The sequence below is a fragment of the Macaca nemestrina genome, chromosome 10, assembly GCF_043159975.1.
Source record: "Macaca nemestrina isolate mMacNem1 chromosome 10, mMacNem.hap1, whole genome shotgun sequence".
Classification (NCBI taxonomy): Eukaryota; Metazoa; Chordata; class Mammalia; order Primates; family Cercopithecidae; genus Macaca; species Macaca nemestrina.
This window is the reverse complement of record NC_092134.1, coordinates 129,888,050-129,905,395: the sequence shown is the minus strand read 5'-3', so window position 1 is coordinate 129,905,395 and position 17,346 is coordinate 129,888,050. Positions and strand designations below refer to the sequence as shown.

Below are 17,346 nucleotides of genomic sequence, written 5' to 3'. Positions count from 1 at the left end.
GTGCAATGGCGCAATCTCTGCTCACTGCAACCTCTGCCTCCCAGGTTCAGATGATTCTCCTGCCTCAGCCTCCCGAGTAGCTGGGACTACAGGCACATGCCACCACACCTGGCTAATTTTTTGTATTTTTAGTAGAGATGGGTTTTCACCATGTTACCCAGGATGGTCTCAATCTCCTAACCTCATGATCTGCCTGCCTCAGCCTCCCAAAGTGCTGGGATTTCAGATGTGAGCCCCTGCGCCTGGCACTTTTTTTTTTTTTTTAAGACAGAGTCACACTCTGTCACCCAGACTAGAGTGTAGTGGCATGATCTCAACACACTGCAAACTCTACCTCCCAGCCTCAAGCTAGTCTCCTGCCTCACCTTCCCGAGTAGCTGGGATTACAGGCATGCACCACCACACGCGGCTATTTTTGCTATTAGTAGAGACAGGATCTCACCATGTTGGCCAGGCTGGTCTCGAACTCCTGACTTCAAAGGATCCGCCCACCTCGGCCTCCCAAAGTGCTGGAATTACAGGTGTGAGCCACCATGCCCAACCAAGAGACTAATAATACATTTTTAAAAACTAATTTAAACACTAGTATTGTTTTAGTTTTGTTACTCTACTTTTTTTTTTCTTTTTTTTTTTTGAGATGGAGTCTCACCCTGTTGCCCAGGCTGGAGTGCAGTGGTGTGATCTTGGCTCACTGTAACCTCCACCTCCTGGGTTCAAGCCATTCTCCTGCCTCAGCCTCCTGAGTAGCTGGGATTACAGGCATGCGCCACCATGTCCAGCTAATTTTTGTATTTTTCATACAGATGGAGTTTCACCATGTTGGCCAGGCTGGTCTCAAACTCCTGACCTCGGGTTATCCGCCCACCTCAGCCTCCTAAAGTGCTGGAATCACAGGCATAAGCCACCATGCCCAGCCTCCACATTGTTTTCTACATAATTTAAAATTCTAATGTGTTTAAAATAATTATTAGTTTATGTTTGGGGGCACATGGATAAAGATATAACTTTGTGACAACCAACCAAATGGGGTGGGGATGGAGTTATAAGCAGATTTTTTTGGCCAGGCGTGGTAACTTATACCTGTAATCCCAGCACTTTGGGAGGCTGAGGTGGGCAGATTGCTTGAGCCTAGGAGTTCAAGACCAGCCTGGACAACATGGTAAAACCTCATCTCTACAAAAACTACAAAAAAATTAGCTGGATGTGGTGGTGTGTGCCTGTAGTCTCAGCTACTTGGGAGGCTGAGGTGGGAGGATCACCTGAGCCTGGAAGGTGAAGGTTGCAGTGAGCCAAGATCGTGTCACCACACTCCAGCCTGCATGACAGAGCAAGAGTCTGTCTCCACAAAAAAAAAAATAAAAGAGACAGAAAACTATCAAATTTAGTATGTTTTATGTGGTACAGTCTTCATATTGAAATGAAGACCCGAAGAAACAGATGTGTGTTTTGTATTAAGTTTGATGAAGAGTAGACAGTTGTGGAGAAATATGATAGGACATAAAGGGTATGATCTCATCATAACTGGGTGAAACTTAGCAAGACCTAAGTTTAGATTCTTCTTTGTGATCCTTTTTGTTTGTTTGTTTGTTTTTGTTTTCGAGACAGAGTCTTGCTCTGTCGCCCAGGCTGGAGTGCAGTGGCGCGATCTTGGCTCACTGCAACCTCCCCCTCCTGGGTTCATGCCATTCTCGTGCCTCAGCCTCCCAAGTAGCTAGGATTACAGGCACCCATCACCAGAGCTGGCTAATTTTTGTATTTTTAGTACAGACGGTTTCACCATGTTGGCCAGGCTGGTCTCAAACTCCTGACCTCAGGTGATCCACCCGCCTCAGCCTCCCAAAGTGCTGGGATTACAGGCGTGAGCCACTGCGCCCGGCTGACCCTTTGTCTTTAGAGATAAGAATGTTCCTTTGCTCCAGGCACAGAGAGGGCACCTCTCACACGAGGGACCTGCTTAAGGGGAAGATCAGAAAACTTATCCCAGGTTTATAATCTGCTTCAGGTGAGAATGATGAGGGAATCCTGCTTCTGTGATTTTTATCAAATTCCTTCAGCTCAAAATAGTATTCCAATGTGTCATATTTTAGGTACTATGTTCTGAGTCCCAGTAGAGAAGACACAAATTACCGATGTTAGAAACAAAAACAGACATTAAAAGGATAGAGAACGTATTTTATGTCAGTAAATCAACAACTTAGATGAAATGGACAAATTCCTTGAAAGACACAAGTATCTAAAGCGGACATAAGAAGAGAAAATATGAGTAACCTAGAGAAACTGAGGTATTAAAATTTTTCCTGTTACATATGTATCTGCAGTTAAGAATCACAGCACTGCATATTGAGACCCTAACCCTTTCTTTCCCATGGAATCCCCAAGAAGGAACTTCAATTACTGGACAAAAGACGAGAATCTTCAAGGCTGTTCAATTGAGTAATGGTAGTGGGGGAGCTTTTGGTAGGACGACCAGAAGTCAAAAGACCTCAGGATAATCACTTCTGTCTGCCATGCAGCTCGTGATGTAAGATGGGCATTGGGCTGTCTCCTTTTCGACAGTTATTTTCTTTAGAAAGGAAAGCAAGTGCCTAGGGGAAATGAAGCATCTAATAGGAATCTCCATGGAATAGGATACCACATACGTGTTTGGGCTCCAATGGACTCTACCTTGTAATACAATTCATTGCCTCAAATGCATTATGTGTAAGTACCTCTCTAGAACAGGTATTGGAATTGACTTATTAAAAGAGTCAACTGGTAGCCAGGCACGGTGGCTCACGCCTGTAATCCCAGCACGTTGGGAGGCCAAGGTGGGCAGATCATGAGGTCAGGAGATCGAGACCATCCTGGCCAAAATGGTGAAACCCCGTCTCTACTAAAAGTACAAAAAAAAAAAAAAAAAAAAAAAAGCTGGGTGTGGTGGCGCATGCCTGTAATCCCAGCTACTCGGGAGGCTGAGGTGGGAGAATCGCTTCAACCAGAGTCAGAGGTTGCAGTGAGCCAAGATCACACCACTACACTCCAGCCTGGCGACAGAGCGAGACTCAGTCTAAAAAAAAAAGAGTCAACTGGCTCATTAAAGAGTCAAGGTTCTGAAAACTCTACATTAGACTAATGCCAATAAATACTGAGAGATAAATGAGTCCAGACATGCCTTGACAATTAATTACTATGGAATAAAGATTAAAATCTAGACCTCAATCCATGTCCTTTTCCCTCTACCCAGAGACAACCCGTTTTCTTTTTTCTTTTTTTTTTTTGAGAGTCTCGCTCTTGTTGCCCAGGCTGGTTGGAGTGCCAAGGATCCGTCTCGGCTCACTGCAACCTCTGCCTCCTGGGTTCAAGCAATTCTCTTGCCTCAGCTCCCGGAGTAGCTGGGATTACAGGCGCCTGTCACAACGCCTGGCTAGTTTTTGCATTTTTAGTAGAGACGAGGTTTCTCCGTGTCAGTTAGGCTGGTCTCGAACTCCTGACCTCAGGCAATCCTGACCTCCCAAAGTGCTGGGATTACAGGCATGAGCCACTGCGCCCGGCGATAACCCATTTCTAATCAAAATTTTGCAGTGGAGCTTTTCATACTCAAATTGGGCATTTCCTGTCAAGCCTGGTCATTAATCAGTTTATTATTCTTTTTATTCTAGAGGTAGGAGTTTTTCTGTTGACCAGGCTAGTCTCAAACTCCTGACCTCAAAAGATCTTCCCGCCTCAGCTTCCCAAGTAGCTTACAGGCTCAAGCTACCACAGCTGGCAATCATTTGGTTATTTTAAGTCGGAGGGTGGGAGGCGGGGAAAGGCAGCACAGTGCCTGGTACACAGTAAATGCAGGCTAGAATGTTAATCAAATTATCCTTCATTTTAACTTCTGCATTGGAGAAGATGGTTTTGTACGTTGACTAAATATGAATTTGCAAATGCAAATCTTAAGCAGATTTTCTGTGGGAGGGAGGGGGGATTGTGCAGATTACATAATGATATAAATGGATGGAACCAGAGATCTGAGGACAGTAATTCATCATTTGAATTAAATTTATAGCAGCAATGCAATCATATACAAGGCAAAGAATTAAAATGAAAACTACTTAAGGATTTACTTAGCTGAAAACCTATCTGGGGAAAGAAGGACCCAAAACAGTTTGCAGTGTTTTCCCCATTCCTGAGACTGCCTTTAAATCAGGCAAACCCATCTTCTGCCTTTTCTTTCTTTCATTTAACTAGGAATGGCACAACTTGGGAGTTTTTGTTTTCCTTCCAGGGGAAAGAATGGGAGGAGTCAGCAAAGACCAAAGTAAGTTCACTTATTTGAGAGCACTGGCTAAGGAAAAGCATTATATTAAAACTTGGTTTCCCTTTAATTGGTATTTGGGCTCAAATACTGCAAAATACAAAAGCAGCTTTTCTCCCTTCCTATCAAACTAGTAAGCTTAGTATCAAGCAGAGACCTGATATTTCACTGGTTTTCACTATGTCCTACCCGCATAGAAAAAGAATCATCGCATCGCACTGGGCTCTTCACCAGGAAAGCAATGTGCATTTTATAAGCTAATTTAAGATCTTGGAAGAGAGGGAAGTGCTCAGAGTCCATACTAGAACTCCTTCCAGTTTACTGAAAACAAGACCAGTTCTGAAGCACAGGCTATTTCTTATTCTTGTTCCCAAACACAAATGCTGCCAGCACTGAACGAAGCAACAGCCCTTCGCAAATCTCTTGCACAGACTGATTGGCTGATTGATTTAGATACAGGGTTTCACTCTGTAGCCCAAGGCTGCAGTGCAAGTAGCGCAATCACGAGTCTTACTGCAGCCTCAACCTCCCCGGCTTAAGTGATCCTCCTCCTTCAGTCTTCCAACTAGCTGGGACTATAGGTGTGCTAGCAGAGTATTATTTAAAATGCAAACAATAAAGCTGGGTTTTGTTGTGTCTGAAACAGTCTTATTTACATCACAGCAAAGCACAACTAGCTACTGTCTAAATTTCTTGCTGAAAAGAAAGGACAGACACTTTTACTTTTCCAGTTTTATTATAAAAATCAACATTTCATTTGTTACAATTCAGCTTATTTATCGTAATAATCAAAAAAGAGGTTTTATACAAGGTATTTTTGTACAGTTTATAATTAAAGCACTTATTTTACAAAAGGAGGGAAGTGAAGAAGTGGACAAGGGCTGACCAAATGTTGGCCATTATAATATAAATACATCCTTGCAAAGCACCATCGTACCAAAGTCGATGAACAAGAAACACCAGTTGACTTTCAGACAATGACGAAGATTAAAGCTTAAGGGAAAAAAAATAAAGGAAAAACATCTGAAAGCAGCACCAGATCCTTCACTTGCAAATAAGGCTAGTCCAGTTTCATCTTCTTGGTATTCTCTCTACTTTTTAACATTTTTCCTTACTAACCCATATATTTAATTTCATGTAATATTGGATTTAATCAGACTTTAAAATTTTTCCCTTTAATACCCATATTTAGGCATTAGATATATAGAATATATATCTCTATATAAATATCTCTATCGCCCATCCTGCTTATATTTGATTAGAAAACAAAACAACCAAAATGGACAGTTAAGCAAAAGCATGTTGTCTATAATTCTTTGGTGTTGCTTCTGGGCAAACTCTAAGTGATGGTGGGAAATCTAACCATTTGTTAGGTCTATACTCTGCTTCTAAGTAAAAGAAATCATTTAGTTTGTAATTCTATCTGTATAGTCATGAAGATTTTTTTCAGCAATAAACTCGAATGCTTTATGAAAAAGAAAAACAGCAAAGTTTACCTCAATTGAAGGAGGGTGAAGGTAGAGTCAGTAACTGATGAACGTTGGACTCCACCTTCCACTCCACTCAGGTACAGGCTTTATGAGACGTAGATCAAGTCAGACAATAGCTTGAGAGTATGCATTTACAATACTTATAATTTAATTTTTTTTAATTATAAATGGTATATTTTTATACTTGAGGTCCAAAGTCTTCTACTGTAAAATGTTGAGAATTTCAAAAGCTAAATTTTGAGACTATTATAAAATGGTGCCTTCCCAAAAGTTAGAAGCCACACATGCACGACAAGTACTTTATAAAATCAGCTCTCTCGGCTCATTTTAGGCTTAGGAAATACCAAAAAAAATTAAATTCCTTGAGTTTAAGAATTCTGATACTGTTTTAAACAACACTTGACTATAAGCTTCTTTAGGACTCAGTCCACACTTAGTGTATGGTCTCATCTGTAGGTGCCCAAATATTTGTCCAACCACTGACAACTGGTCAACACACTCACATCCTTACTCTAGATAAACTATGGATGCCGTATGTAGACTGAAGCACCACTCATTTATTAAGAGCTGACATATTTCGGATGTGAAAAGTCCAAGATTTTTGTTTCTGAATCTTGTTAGATACGTAATGATAACCAATATGTAATTCCTATGGCATGCAAATCAATGAAGTGGGACAAAGTTTCCCCTACAAGAAATAAAACAATTCAAAATATGACATTTCTAAGAATCTAATCTAGGCAGCGGCAGCCTGTTCACTGCATAGAAGTAAGCTTGCTTAAAGCATACCTCTTCGGTCTCTATTATGACTACTGATATCGAGTCACATAAATAAACACATTTCATTAACACACTAGGTAAGCCACAGCTAGTGACTCTGCAGGAAGTATTCTTCATTAATAGGGCTTTATAGCAAAAGAAAAAGATGATCCTCCAAAACTGCTACCTAATACAGATGGTGGCTAGTTTCATACCTTCAATAATGAATGAGTTTCCTTCATATAAATTACTGACTTCAGGGTATTTTTAAATGATAAAGAAATACAACCCTCAAAATCATCTTAAAATTGTACTGCCCAAAGCCCCTTCCCCCAATTACTGGCCTGTATTAGATTAAAATGTACTTTAAAGTCTTCATTTCTAAATACCTATCATCTCTGTAGAATAGCTGTTCTCAAACTTACTGAAGAATCAGAGATCTCTTGGGAATATATCACAAGGTATTTTTATGTTAAAATTAAAGTACATAATCTTCTGCTAAACAGACATCTTGTGATATGCTGTAAGAGTGGCAGAAAGTGCCAAAGGCATAATAAAATTTCATGGAAGAAAAACTAATAGTGAGAAAATTCTATCCACCAACTCTGTTTTTTTCCTGTGAATGTGCCATTATCTGACTTAAGCAAACAGAACTCCTTAAGTCACTATTCAGAAGATCACGACTCGTTGGAACCAAGTCCAGGCCTTAGTTAAAAAAGACCATTTCAATGCAGAAGAGCTTACTGTGGTGCACACAGAGTATGTTATGCTCAAGTTTATTTCTTGGATAATTTTAATCACATCAGTTAGTGCACATATTTTAGCACACATGTTCAAAATAAATACTTTTGCATATAACGAATCTAATGAAACATTATTCATTTTCCCCCTTGCACAATGAATTTAATATGTCAAATTTAAAAATCCCTTTTCTTTTTCCCCCCTAAGTTGTGGTCTCATGTATTTCCTCTCGACTTTTCCTATTACAGTGCGTGTTTAATAATCAATATACAGTTTACTTAAGCTTAACTGTCCATGTAACCTAAGGGTGAATAAATCTTTCCAAATTTGACAATTCTCTCATTAAAAAGTACTCCCAGAAATATTAAGAATCCATCTCATCTACCCCAGAAAGAGAACACTGAGATTACGCTGAACTGCCTTCAAATAATTTTAAACAAATTGGCACACAAATTAGTACTTTGAAGAAGAGGCCATTGCCATCGCAGTGCAGGCGTGTGGACTGAGATCCAACAAGGCAATATTCTTCTTAGTTTATTAGAGTGCAAGTCCCCACATGGGAAGTCCACCAGATTAAGATGCACATTTAAAAATGTAAACATATAGAACTGTCAAATTCTAACTGACACGTAGGTATTGCTAACCTTTCCATCTTCATTTAAGCACCAAGTGCCCCCGTGAATCACAGAACCCAAGTTCAATGTCCATTTTGTCTGACACTGTAGGCACTTAGTTCCAGCAACAGCAAGAGTTCATGCTTGTCTAACTGAAAAGCAGGACTCTGACAGATTTACCATTTGCTTCTATGCAAAATCAAGTGCACCTGATTCTTACAGTCTCCAACAGTCAGCATTATTCTGAAACCACAATTTTATCTTCAAAAACTTTACTTAGGTATTTCATGAACAGTTACTTCACCCTTGCCAAAATTCTGAATCCTTTCTTCCACTGTTTTCTCTTGGGCCCTGAAACCCAGAGAAGCCTTGGCAAGACAGAATTAAAAAAGAAAAAAAAAATTCAATAATTAACTGACCAACACCTCTTAAGCTAAAAATACATTAGTTTAAAACCATTCAATTTTAGCAGAGAAGTGCTAGACATGTGTAAAAAGCAGGAAACTGACTTCTGGCAAGGTGGCAGAGCAAGTGCTAGAATCATTCCACAGGTCAGCCCTGATAGCTGAAGATGTAGCAGCCCTAGTACCATACATGACAGCAGGTCAGGCAGATCACAAAAGAGGCTTCCATTATTCCCTTCCACCCAAATTCTGACAGCTGAAAAGTTGTTTGCCTTCTCATTTAATTCTCATTGTTGAATTTGTTAAATTATCTTAATCCATAATGGGTAAGAGAGGATCCACATAAAAATATGAGGTGATTATAAGAATAATTTGTGGATAATTTGAAAACAGCCTAACATTCACAGTGGGTAACAGAAAGATATTAAATTCATGTCACACATTAGAAGAGGTATGTATGTAGACATCATTCTGAGAAAAACCGGCCTAAAGAACATGAAAACGTCACAAACTGTTTAATATAGGGCAAATCCTAATAAGAAAAAATTCTTTTTAAATAGATTGTCTCTAACCAGAACATATTTAAATGTTTTACTCAGAAAAAAAAAAAAAAAAATATATATATATATATAAATGATTTCATACTGTGATATATGCTGAAAGTAGTGCAAGGATATATGATTAATTTACAACAAAAACATAATGGTTAAGTTTTTAATTCTTAAACATTGTCTATATGTGTTGTAAAAAGACATTTTAATGAGCATTAAAACAATCTTGGAAGAAGAGAAATAATATGTCTAACTTTTGGTCATTATGCAAAAACAGCTGTCAAATTGAAGAGCTAAGCCTACTGGGGAATGGAGCTAGAAGAAATATTAAAATCAACTTGAATTTAGAAAATTCCATTTAGTCAATGCCTCAGCTTAAAAAAATCATGGTATCTTAGCCAAATGACCTACCAAGTTGCTGGGGGAGGCAGCAAGGTAAACATAGAGAAAAAATTCATTTTGACAGAGGTATGGATTCTAAAGGTAGGGACAGAGACTTGCACACACACACAGCTTCATGGCATCTTACCTCTGGCTGATCTCTCCTACAACAGCAACACCCAGAATGGGTTTTTAGAAGTATCTATCTTCCTCACTAACACTGTTGGATTCCTAGAGAAAACAAAGCCTTTCGTCCAAGGTTAGTATTAATTCCTTTTTTTTCCTTTCATGATTTCTTACTTGTTGGCCCTCAAATGTTAGTTAACTGAAGGCTAGCTGGCTACATCCAAGTATCTATGGTTTGCTGCTCTGAGATGGACTTAATTTTTCTTCTTCCTCTTTTTTGTTTTTGGTATCAATAAAGCCCAGATATTCCTGGTCAGTGATGCCTTTATAATTCCTGTTTCCTTTGTACTCAGTTGCTTCACTGGGTTTAAGGCATGCTTTGTGTATTTAGTTTGCAAAAATAAAACTTTTAGTACAAATTTATTTTTTTATACAAACTTTTATGGCACAAGCAGCAAATCTGCTGTTTTAAGAAAATATATAAATATCCTTTTCTTCTGTACAAATATCTCCAGTATTCCCTACCCCATTTTATAATTTTAACTGTACATGGTCTGCCTCATCCTTCTCTAATAGCTCCCTCCCCCCCTCCAGATCTCAACCAAATTTATATTTACATTTTTACGTTGGAGGCAGTCAGAGGAGGAGGGCCCCTCCTCAGGAGGAGTCTGTACAGGGAGAGGGTGGCGGTGGGTAGAGGTGATGAGAATAGCTCCTCTCTGTGTATGGAGAAGGTGGGCAGCTTTCATAGTTCTCCTCTGCCGACAAGTATTGGCTTCGGGGTGTGGGAGGTGGGGGCACAGGTTCTGAATCATAGTTCAAGTCACTGGTATAGCCCTTGGCTGTTGCCACTGAGGTCATTCTCCGACTAGGAGCATAGTCACTGTCACAAACATCTGTGCTGCAGGGTGTGGTGGGGGGTGCAAAGTGCCGGTAGCTATATGGCCTGTAGCTGGCATAGGAAGAAAATAAAGAGAAGCAGTTAGTTTTACAAAAAAATGATTTTCCCTCTCAGAATAGAGGTATTAGATGTAAACTACACTATGAAAACAATAAGCTACTGCCATTTAAATTTACACAGACCAAGAGGCAATTTTCAATGGCAGATTCGCTAAGGAAGACAGCATGTACTTTATTTGCAAATAAGAAAGTGGCAAGTGAAAATGAACAGGATGGAAATGCAGAGGTGAATTCAATCTAGCCTCTGAGTGTACTCTTCAAGTTAAACTGTATCACAGAACAAAAAATGACTATTCAAATTTGTTTTGCAGTTTCATAGCCTATGGGAAGAATGGGTTTTTACATATTTTATACTGCTCAAACATGTCAGTATTTCCTCAACATTCTTTACTCCAAAATTAACCTGATGAATAATTAATTTAATGACATCTGAAGACTTCATTTCTTTCTTCTGTACAATTCTGTACAATTTCTGTACAATCCAGGCTGGATTTTGGTAGACAGCCTCAGGGGCATAACTATTCCATTACTGTTACCTTAGCAAAGGGAAATTGCTGTGGTTGGGGGAAACAGTTTTCATTCCCTGTGTATAGATAAGTACCTGTCATAAGAGCAGCTTTAAACATCAAAATGATAAAATTTAAATGCCCATAAAGAGTCAGTGAATTTTCTAATGTATATTTCAGAGGCCTAGCTTATTTCTTACACTTATTTATCTTTATAAGGGATGTACAGTTGTTAGGTTTGTAGCATTGCTAACTAAAGAAAAAGGCATTGCAAAGAGAGAAACATACTAGTGAAAATAAGATTTGACCTAAGTTCTGGCTTTTCTGTCATTTCTACTTCTATTTGTAACTTCTTATACCTGTTTACTCTAAATATGGTAAAGCTGATCTTAAACTTATCCCAAAGATTTTTTCATGAGCTTTCTCATCAAAGGATCAAGAGGATAGGATTGACTACAAGAGAAGGGGCAAAAGCAAGTTAAAAAGTGATACAACCATTCATAAAACACCTTGTGATATACAGCACCACAAGATAATATATCCCAGGAACCCAGGATACAAACCATTTGCTATCACTTGGACTGACTTCAAAAGAAATGGCTGCCATGATTGTTCACAGGTACAGATCAAACTCCTTGTTCTACTCTGTCTTCCTTTCTTACTACTGCATTTGATTAGTCTTTAACAAAGAAAGAAAGAAAGAAACCAGCCTGGGCATCATAGCAAGACTCTGTCTCTACAAAAAATTAAAAAAAGTGAGCCAGGCGTGGTGACACACACCTATAGTCCCAGCTACTTGGGTGGCTGAGGCAGAAGGACTGCTCGAGCCCGGGAGGTGGAGATTGTAGTAAGCTGTGATTGTGCCCCTGCATTCCAGCCTGGGCAACAGAGCAAGACCCTGTCTCAAAATAAATAAATAAATAAATAACTAAAAATAAAAATAAAAAGGCTGCCAGAGACCAAAAGTTACGTGACACACTGAGCGAGTTCTCAAAGGCTTTTACTATCAATACTGACATGGTGTCACAGTTACTGTTTTGTTTTGTTTTGTTTTGTTTTTGGTCTTAACTTTTTGTCCAATCAGGTGTCAATCCTTGGTGAAATTTCTAAGGTTAACATTTAAAAGTCCAAATACTTCTATTTTCATGAAAAAAATAAAACAAACTGAATTAACAAAATTCTTTCACGTCCCAGTTTAGACCAAAATCTCAACAAATGATGAAAGTTTTGACTCAGAGGAACAGAAATTGGGCTTATCTGGAAAATAGTTAAGCAAGAACAGTTTTTTATGCAATCATGTTTATTCTGCTGACTGCCTCATTCAATTTGATTTAAAGACATGACTTTTTAAAAATAATATTTTATATCTTTTCTCATTTCTCAATTTTCAGGCTTCTGCTTTCTCTGTTTTGGCTTCCTAGAAGAAACTTGTGTCAGGGAAAGCAGCATTACAACAAATCGTTAAAACAATCAGTTCAAAGCCAAGGCTATTTTAAACAGTCTTATCTGAACTGAAATGAGAATTCTGAGTGAGATACTTTAAGTGGTTCCCACTTTATTTCTACACGAGTGAGGTCGTATCACTACACGAGTGAGCTGAGATCATGCCATTACACTCCAGCCTGGGTGACAAGAGTGAAACTCCATCTCAAAAAATTTTTTAAAAAAGTATAAAGTCCTGAAAGGAAAGGATCTGTGGTAGAGGCAATGTCAGTACTACCAGGACAAGATGACTAGCCTCTCTCTGGTGACCATCGTCTGCTCATTTGGAGACACATCAGGTCCACAACTAAAACACTTTCTAATAAATACTGCAACGTATTTTAGAGGGGGGTGTGTCTTACCTGTATGACCTATGAGTGGAAGGACTGTTTGAAGAATATCCAAATTCCATAGTGTAATGTGATCGCTCTGTGGCTGGGGATGGTGGAGGGTTCAAAATCTAAAAGAAAAATAATTAAAACATTAAAGTAACAACACAGAAACGATTAGACTTTCTTTCAACTTTTCTTCCTTATCTCTATTAGTGTTTCTTAACAATACATTATTAGCACAATTCTTCTTTTCCAAAGAACTGACCTCAAACAGTACTTTGGGACTATGGCTTCCTCATTCCCTAAGACCTCATCATGGCTAAAAAGTGCAAAATGACAAAAACGAAAATCTGTAACCTAAAAATCATTGGTCAGCACAGCTAAGTCCTGGTTATTTAAAATTATAAGTATTTAGAGAAAAATTATTGATTTAGGAGAAATTCCAGGTGTGCTTCCTCTTTTGGGAAGTCGTAAAATGAAGGTCCTCATCCCTCAAGAGGTACCATTCAGTAGTTCCACTTTTACTTGAAATGTGAAAGTAATGCCCAATGCTTTCAAATATTCTGGTTATTACACAGTAACTTAAAAGACTTACAAGCACTGGGGGGCGGGATGTGGTAAATCCTTCTTTGAGCCCTTTATGCCTAAATTTCACATTCAAAAACGACTTTTACATTACTATCACTGATCACCCACATTTAAATGAGTTAAATATCTAAGATCCTATGTATGTTGCATTCAAAGGAAAACAGACTACTTACTGCAGGGAAGTAAGTGCCTTTGGTGCTTGAAGAACTACTTGATGATGCTCCTGTTACATGGGCTCGGTCGTAGGGGGGTCCACTGCTTCCCCCCATGATACTGAGAGAGCTGATCATTGATTTACCTCGAGACATTCCTAAAACAAAAGAAGGATAAAAACTGAAGATGCGTAAGATCTATAAAAATGTATCAAGCAATTTTATTCAACAGTAGGATGACAAATATCAATAGTCAAGTAGTCTGATTTTAAAATAACTTACACTCTATTCCTATAATTGAAAACATTTAATGGAGAAAGGAAATGAATGTTCTCTAGAAGTGAATGCTTCCACTGAAAAAGCTGGCCTAGAACAAAGCCAAGAACAGCTCCCACCTTCTCCCTCCTCTGGTAGAAGCAGAGCTATTTAAAATAAGGGCTTTTCAACCTCTTGGAGGATTTGAAAGGATTGTAAAGGGTAGAGGTTGTGAGGCAGGGTATATTACATAACAGACTTGCTCAAAAGAAAACAAAAAGCATTTTTTAGGGTACAAACAACATATGAAAGAGTATTTTTTCATCTAATGAATATAAATGTTTCTAGAATCAAAACTACCAGTGCTAAAGAAGAAATTCTATTTTTTCCAAGAAGCTTCCCAAATTCCACTAACTGAAAATAGGTATGGCAACAAAGACACATTACCATTAACAGTTTAAAAACCATGTTTGTCTACTTAAGAGTTACACCCATAGTAAGTTCCTATTTTTAGAGGGTTTTTGCAAGGCACCTCCTTCTCCATATTCATTAAAAGGAAGGCTTCTTTTAATTAAGGGCACCAGAAAACATTAAAAAGAACGCCACTTCCCTAGAGCAACATGGCCTACCCAAGTGTAAAACTTCTGGCCACTCAGCTATGCCCAAACTAGCCCTTTGTCCCCTGTTAGCACATGAAGTCAGGAGAAAACATAAGACATATTCCTCCCTTCTATCATCCAGCTATTTACAAATCTTTGTTGGCTGAAGGGAGTCTTACATAATTTTTGGCCTCCTTTTATTCATGGGCTCCATAGTACTAGAGTTCCCTGGTGGTGAACTTAAAGAACCTGTGGTTTATAACTCTTTCACTAAATGACTGGCTGATTCACCTTCTGTAGCATGCATCCAGAATTGTAGTCAGAGAGGCTTAGAGCTTGCATATGTATTTGCTTTATAGGCTCTGACAATTTCTACCAAACCATATCTAAGGCCTTCTGTGTAAAGAGAAGGTGCTAATAGTAAAAAAGAACATTTGTTCTTCTAATTGTTTAAACTCAGAGTAATATGGTTTCAAACAGACTCTAGGTAGTATTCTCTTCCACAGTGGAAACCTGGCAGTCTTGCAGGACCAAAGACTTGATTCTCAATGGATCCATTCTGACTCACCTGGAAGAGATCCTGACAAAGAACTTGGGTGTGGCACATAACCAAGAGGCACAGAAGCTGGTCCATGAACTACATAGTCATTAGTCATGGTTTCCCCATCTCCCTTCATACGTGGACACAACATCCTCTGGCAGATAAAGTATATAGTTCCAGACACAAAAATGGTGACAATTACTCCAATAACAGAACCAACTGTATTGGTGGCCTGTGGTGCTGGTTCTTCAGTTGGATCTACAATGAAGAATGCAGTATGGTTATTTAAAAGAAAAAACAACTGTATATTCAAAATAGTAATCAAAAAGAGGGCTTGCTAATAGGAATGTGAAGCTATAAGCCTAATGAAGATAACTCATAAGCACTTTTCTTTTTTATGAATACATACACACCACGCCCCAAGGACATATGGAATAAATGTCATCATTAGGAATCAAAATGAACTACCCTTAAGTGAAGACAGAAATAAAACAATAGGTTGCAAAGTGTAATTATAAACTGACAGAAACAAAGATGGTAAATGAAGTACAGATTTAAACACCATTAAGAAGCTTTAAATAAATAAACAGATAAAATCCATTCTACTTCATTCTATATACCATACAAATGAACAAGGTTATTCCAAGATTTCAGGAAAAAATTTATGGCCAGAAGGGATAAACCTAGGCAAGTCATCAAATGTTTTACCTGGAATGGTGAAGAAGCCAAAATCAGCTCTGAGCACATGTTAGATTTTAGATTTGAATAGTGACATGTAGGCCTGATGAATGAAAACTGGAAACTAAAGATGAGCCTTAGCTCTCAAATCCCCTATGCTGCTGGCCTTCAGGCTGTCTAGTTGCCTGAGACCAAGGAACATAAGGTCTTTAATACCTGATTAATGGAGGACTCACAAAGAAAGGCCAGATTGCCAGAAGAGGACACTTGCCCCAGGGATTCACCTTCGCTGCATCCCTGAGCTACCTGAGGCTTTAAGAAGCAGAGGCCATCAATATCAGAGGTAGAGGGAAAGTGAGCTTATCAAAATTAGAGCATTACTCTTTCTATTCAGAGGGAAAATTCTTCCATTCTGAACAGTTAAATTTTATCTCACAGTTGCAGATCCTTTAAAAAACTTCCTCCTGCTTCATCTTACCTCAAATCTCCCATTCATATAGCTAAACTCATCCTCTGACAGATTATATGAAAGAAATGCGTGAAAATGACATCTCTAAGTTACATAATATGTAGGGATTATCATTTACAAATTTAGTCTGTGGAATCTGAGGCATAGACTCTTTCTAGTCCTTCAGAACAACCGTCTCATCTTTTCATTCCTTTTTAGTGCCTTAACGTTCCTTTGCAATGCCAAACTTCAAGAAAGAAAAGTTTACATTCACTACCCTCAATTCCTAGTCTCTGGGTCACATTGTAACTCCCTGAAATCAGACTTCCACCCTTACCACTGCACTGAAACTGTTCTGGCAACAAAGTTCTACTATTTGCCATATTCAATATATTCCTCATTTCACTGACCTCTTTACACAATACTGCTGGTTCCTGTTTTCTCTTAAAAAAAATGTCTTACTATTTCTGATTATTCTTTCTCTGTTTCCTTTGTTGGCTTCATTCTCTTCTGCCAGCATCTTAAGTGCAGGTCCTTCCCAGAGAGATTTCTATCTATCACCTACTATTTTCCTCCTCGGCTTACTGTCCTGGGAGAGTCTATCTACTGCCACAGCTTTAATTATCATCAATAAACTAAAGAGCACCACATCTCTCTTCTGAGCCACAGTTCCTTATAGTCAACTTCCTGAAGAGCTTCAGTGGGATATTCCATAAGTACCTCTCAGGCAACATCATCAGTCACCATCATCAGTCATTTCTCCTAGATTCCAGGGGTAAAGAGACCATAAATGAAGTCATCTAGTATAAGATAATAAAAAGTGATGGGGCTTGTGGCAAAGTACACGCCTGCCTAAAGGCATTTCACGTAAATTAAACATCACATCAATCAAACATTACATCTGCAGCCAAGATGTGGTATGGTACTTTGGTTTTCAGTTCCTGCTATGTATCCCATTTAATGCCTCCAGTCACTCAATGAGGTCTGTGGGTCAACTTAAACTTATCAACTATATCTAAGTGGTTACCAATTCCTCTTTATTCTACTTCTGAAATAACTCCGAAATTTGTTCTCTCCTTGCCACCCCCACTCCTCCTCCTCATGATTTAGATCTTTATCAATCTTCTGCCTAAACTCTAATAGCTTCCTCTTTAAATTACAGGCTGCAAATCATTCATAAATGGTGAGAATGATTTAGTGGGTTACAATTAGCTTTGAAAAAATGAAACAGAAAAAGTCAGAATGCATTCTATATAATATGGGTAAATATTGAAGTGTTGTGTGACACCTTTTTAAATGCATGAGCTCACATCTCTGTATTCCTCTTGATGTGATCAAAAGAAGTTTGAAAGCAACCAACCTCACAGATTTCCGTGCCTATAAGCTTATCACCTCCAACCCACTGGCTTTACAGCTTCTGTATTGCTTGACCATGCTAGTGTTTCTCTTGAAATTTTCAG

The 17,346-nt window shown here is 38.6% G+C and overlaps 1 protein-coding gene across 2 annotated transcripts in view; it reads right to left on the bottom strand.

Annotated features, from left to right (window-relative positions):
• Window positions 1-4,981: 4,981 nt before the first annotated feature.
• Window positions 4,982-17,346, bottom strand: part of LOC105482314 (LDL receptor related protein 6) — a 152,650-nt gene continuing 140,285 nt past the window's right edge. Inside the window, exons 20-23 of one of the 2 annotated variants that reach the window (XM_011742335.3) lie at window positions 14,788-15,018; window positions 13,387-13,523; window positions 12,656-12,753; window positions 4,982-10,297 (exon numbers count right to left, since the gene is read on the bottom strand). In XM_011742335.3, coding sequence (XP_011740637.2) covers window positions 10,003-10,297; window positions 12,656-12,753; window positions 13,387-13,523; window positions 14,788-15,018 — 761 coding nt within the window. In that variant the 3' untranslated portion in view covers window positions 4,982-10,002. Of the gene's footprint in view, window positions 10,298-11,304; window positions 11,491-12,655; window positions 12,754-13,386; window positions 13,524-14,787; window positions 15,019-17,346 lie in introns of those variants that run through there. The other variant, XM_071072190.1, reaches the window with a different exon arrangement.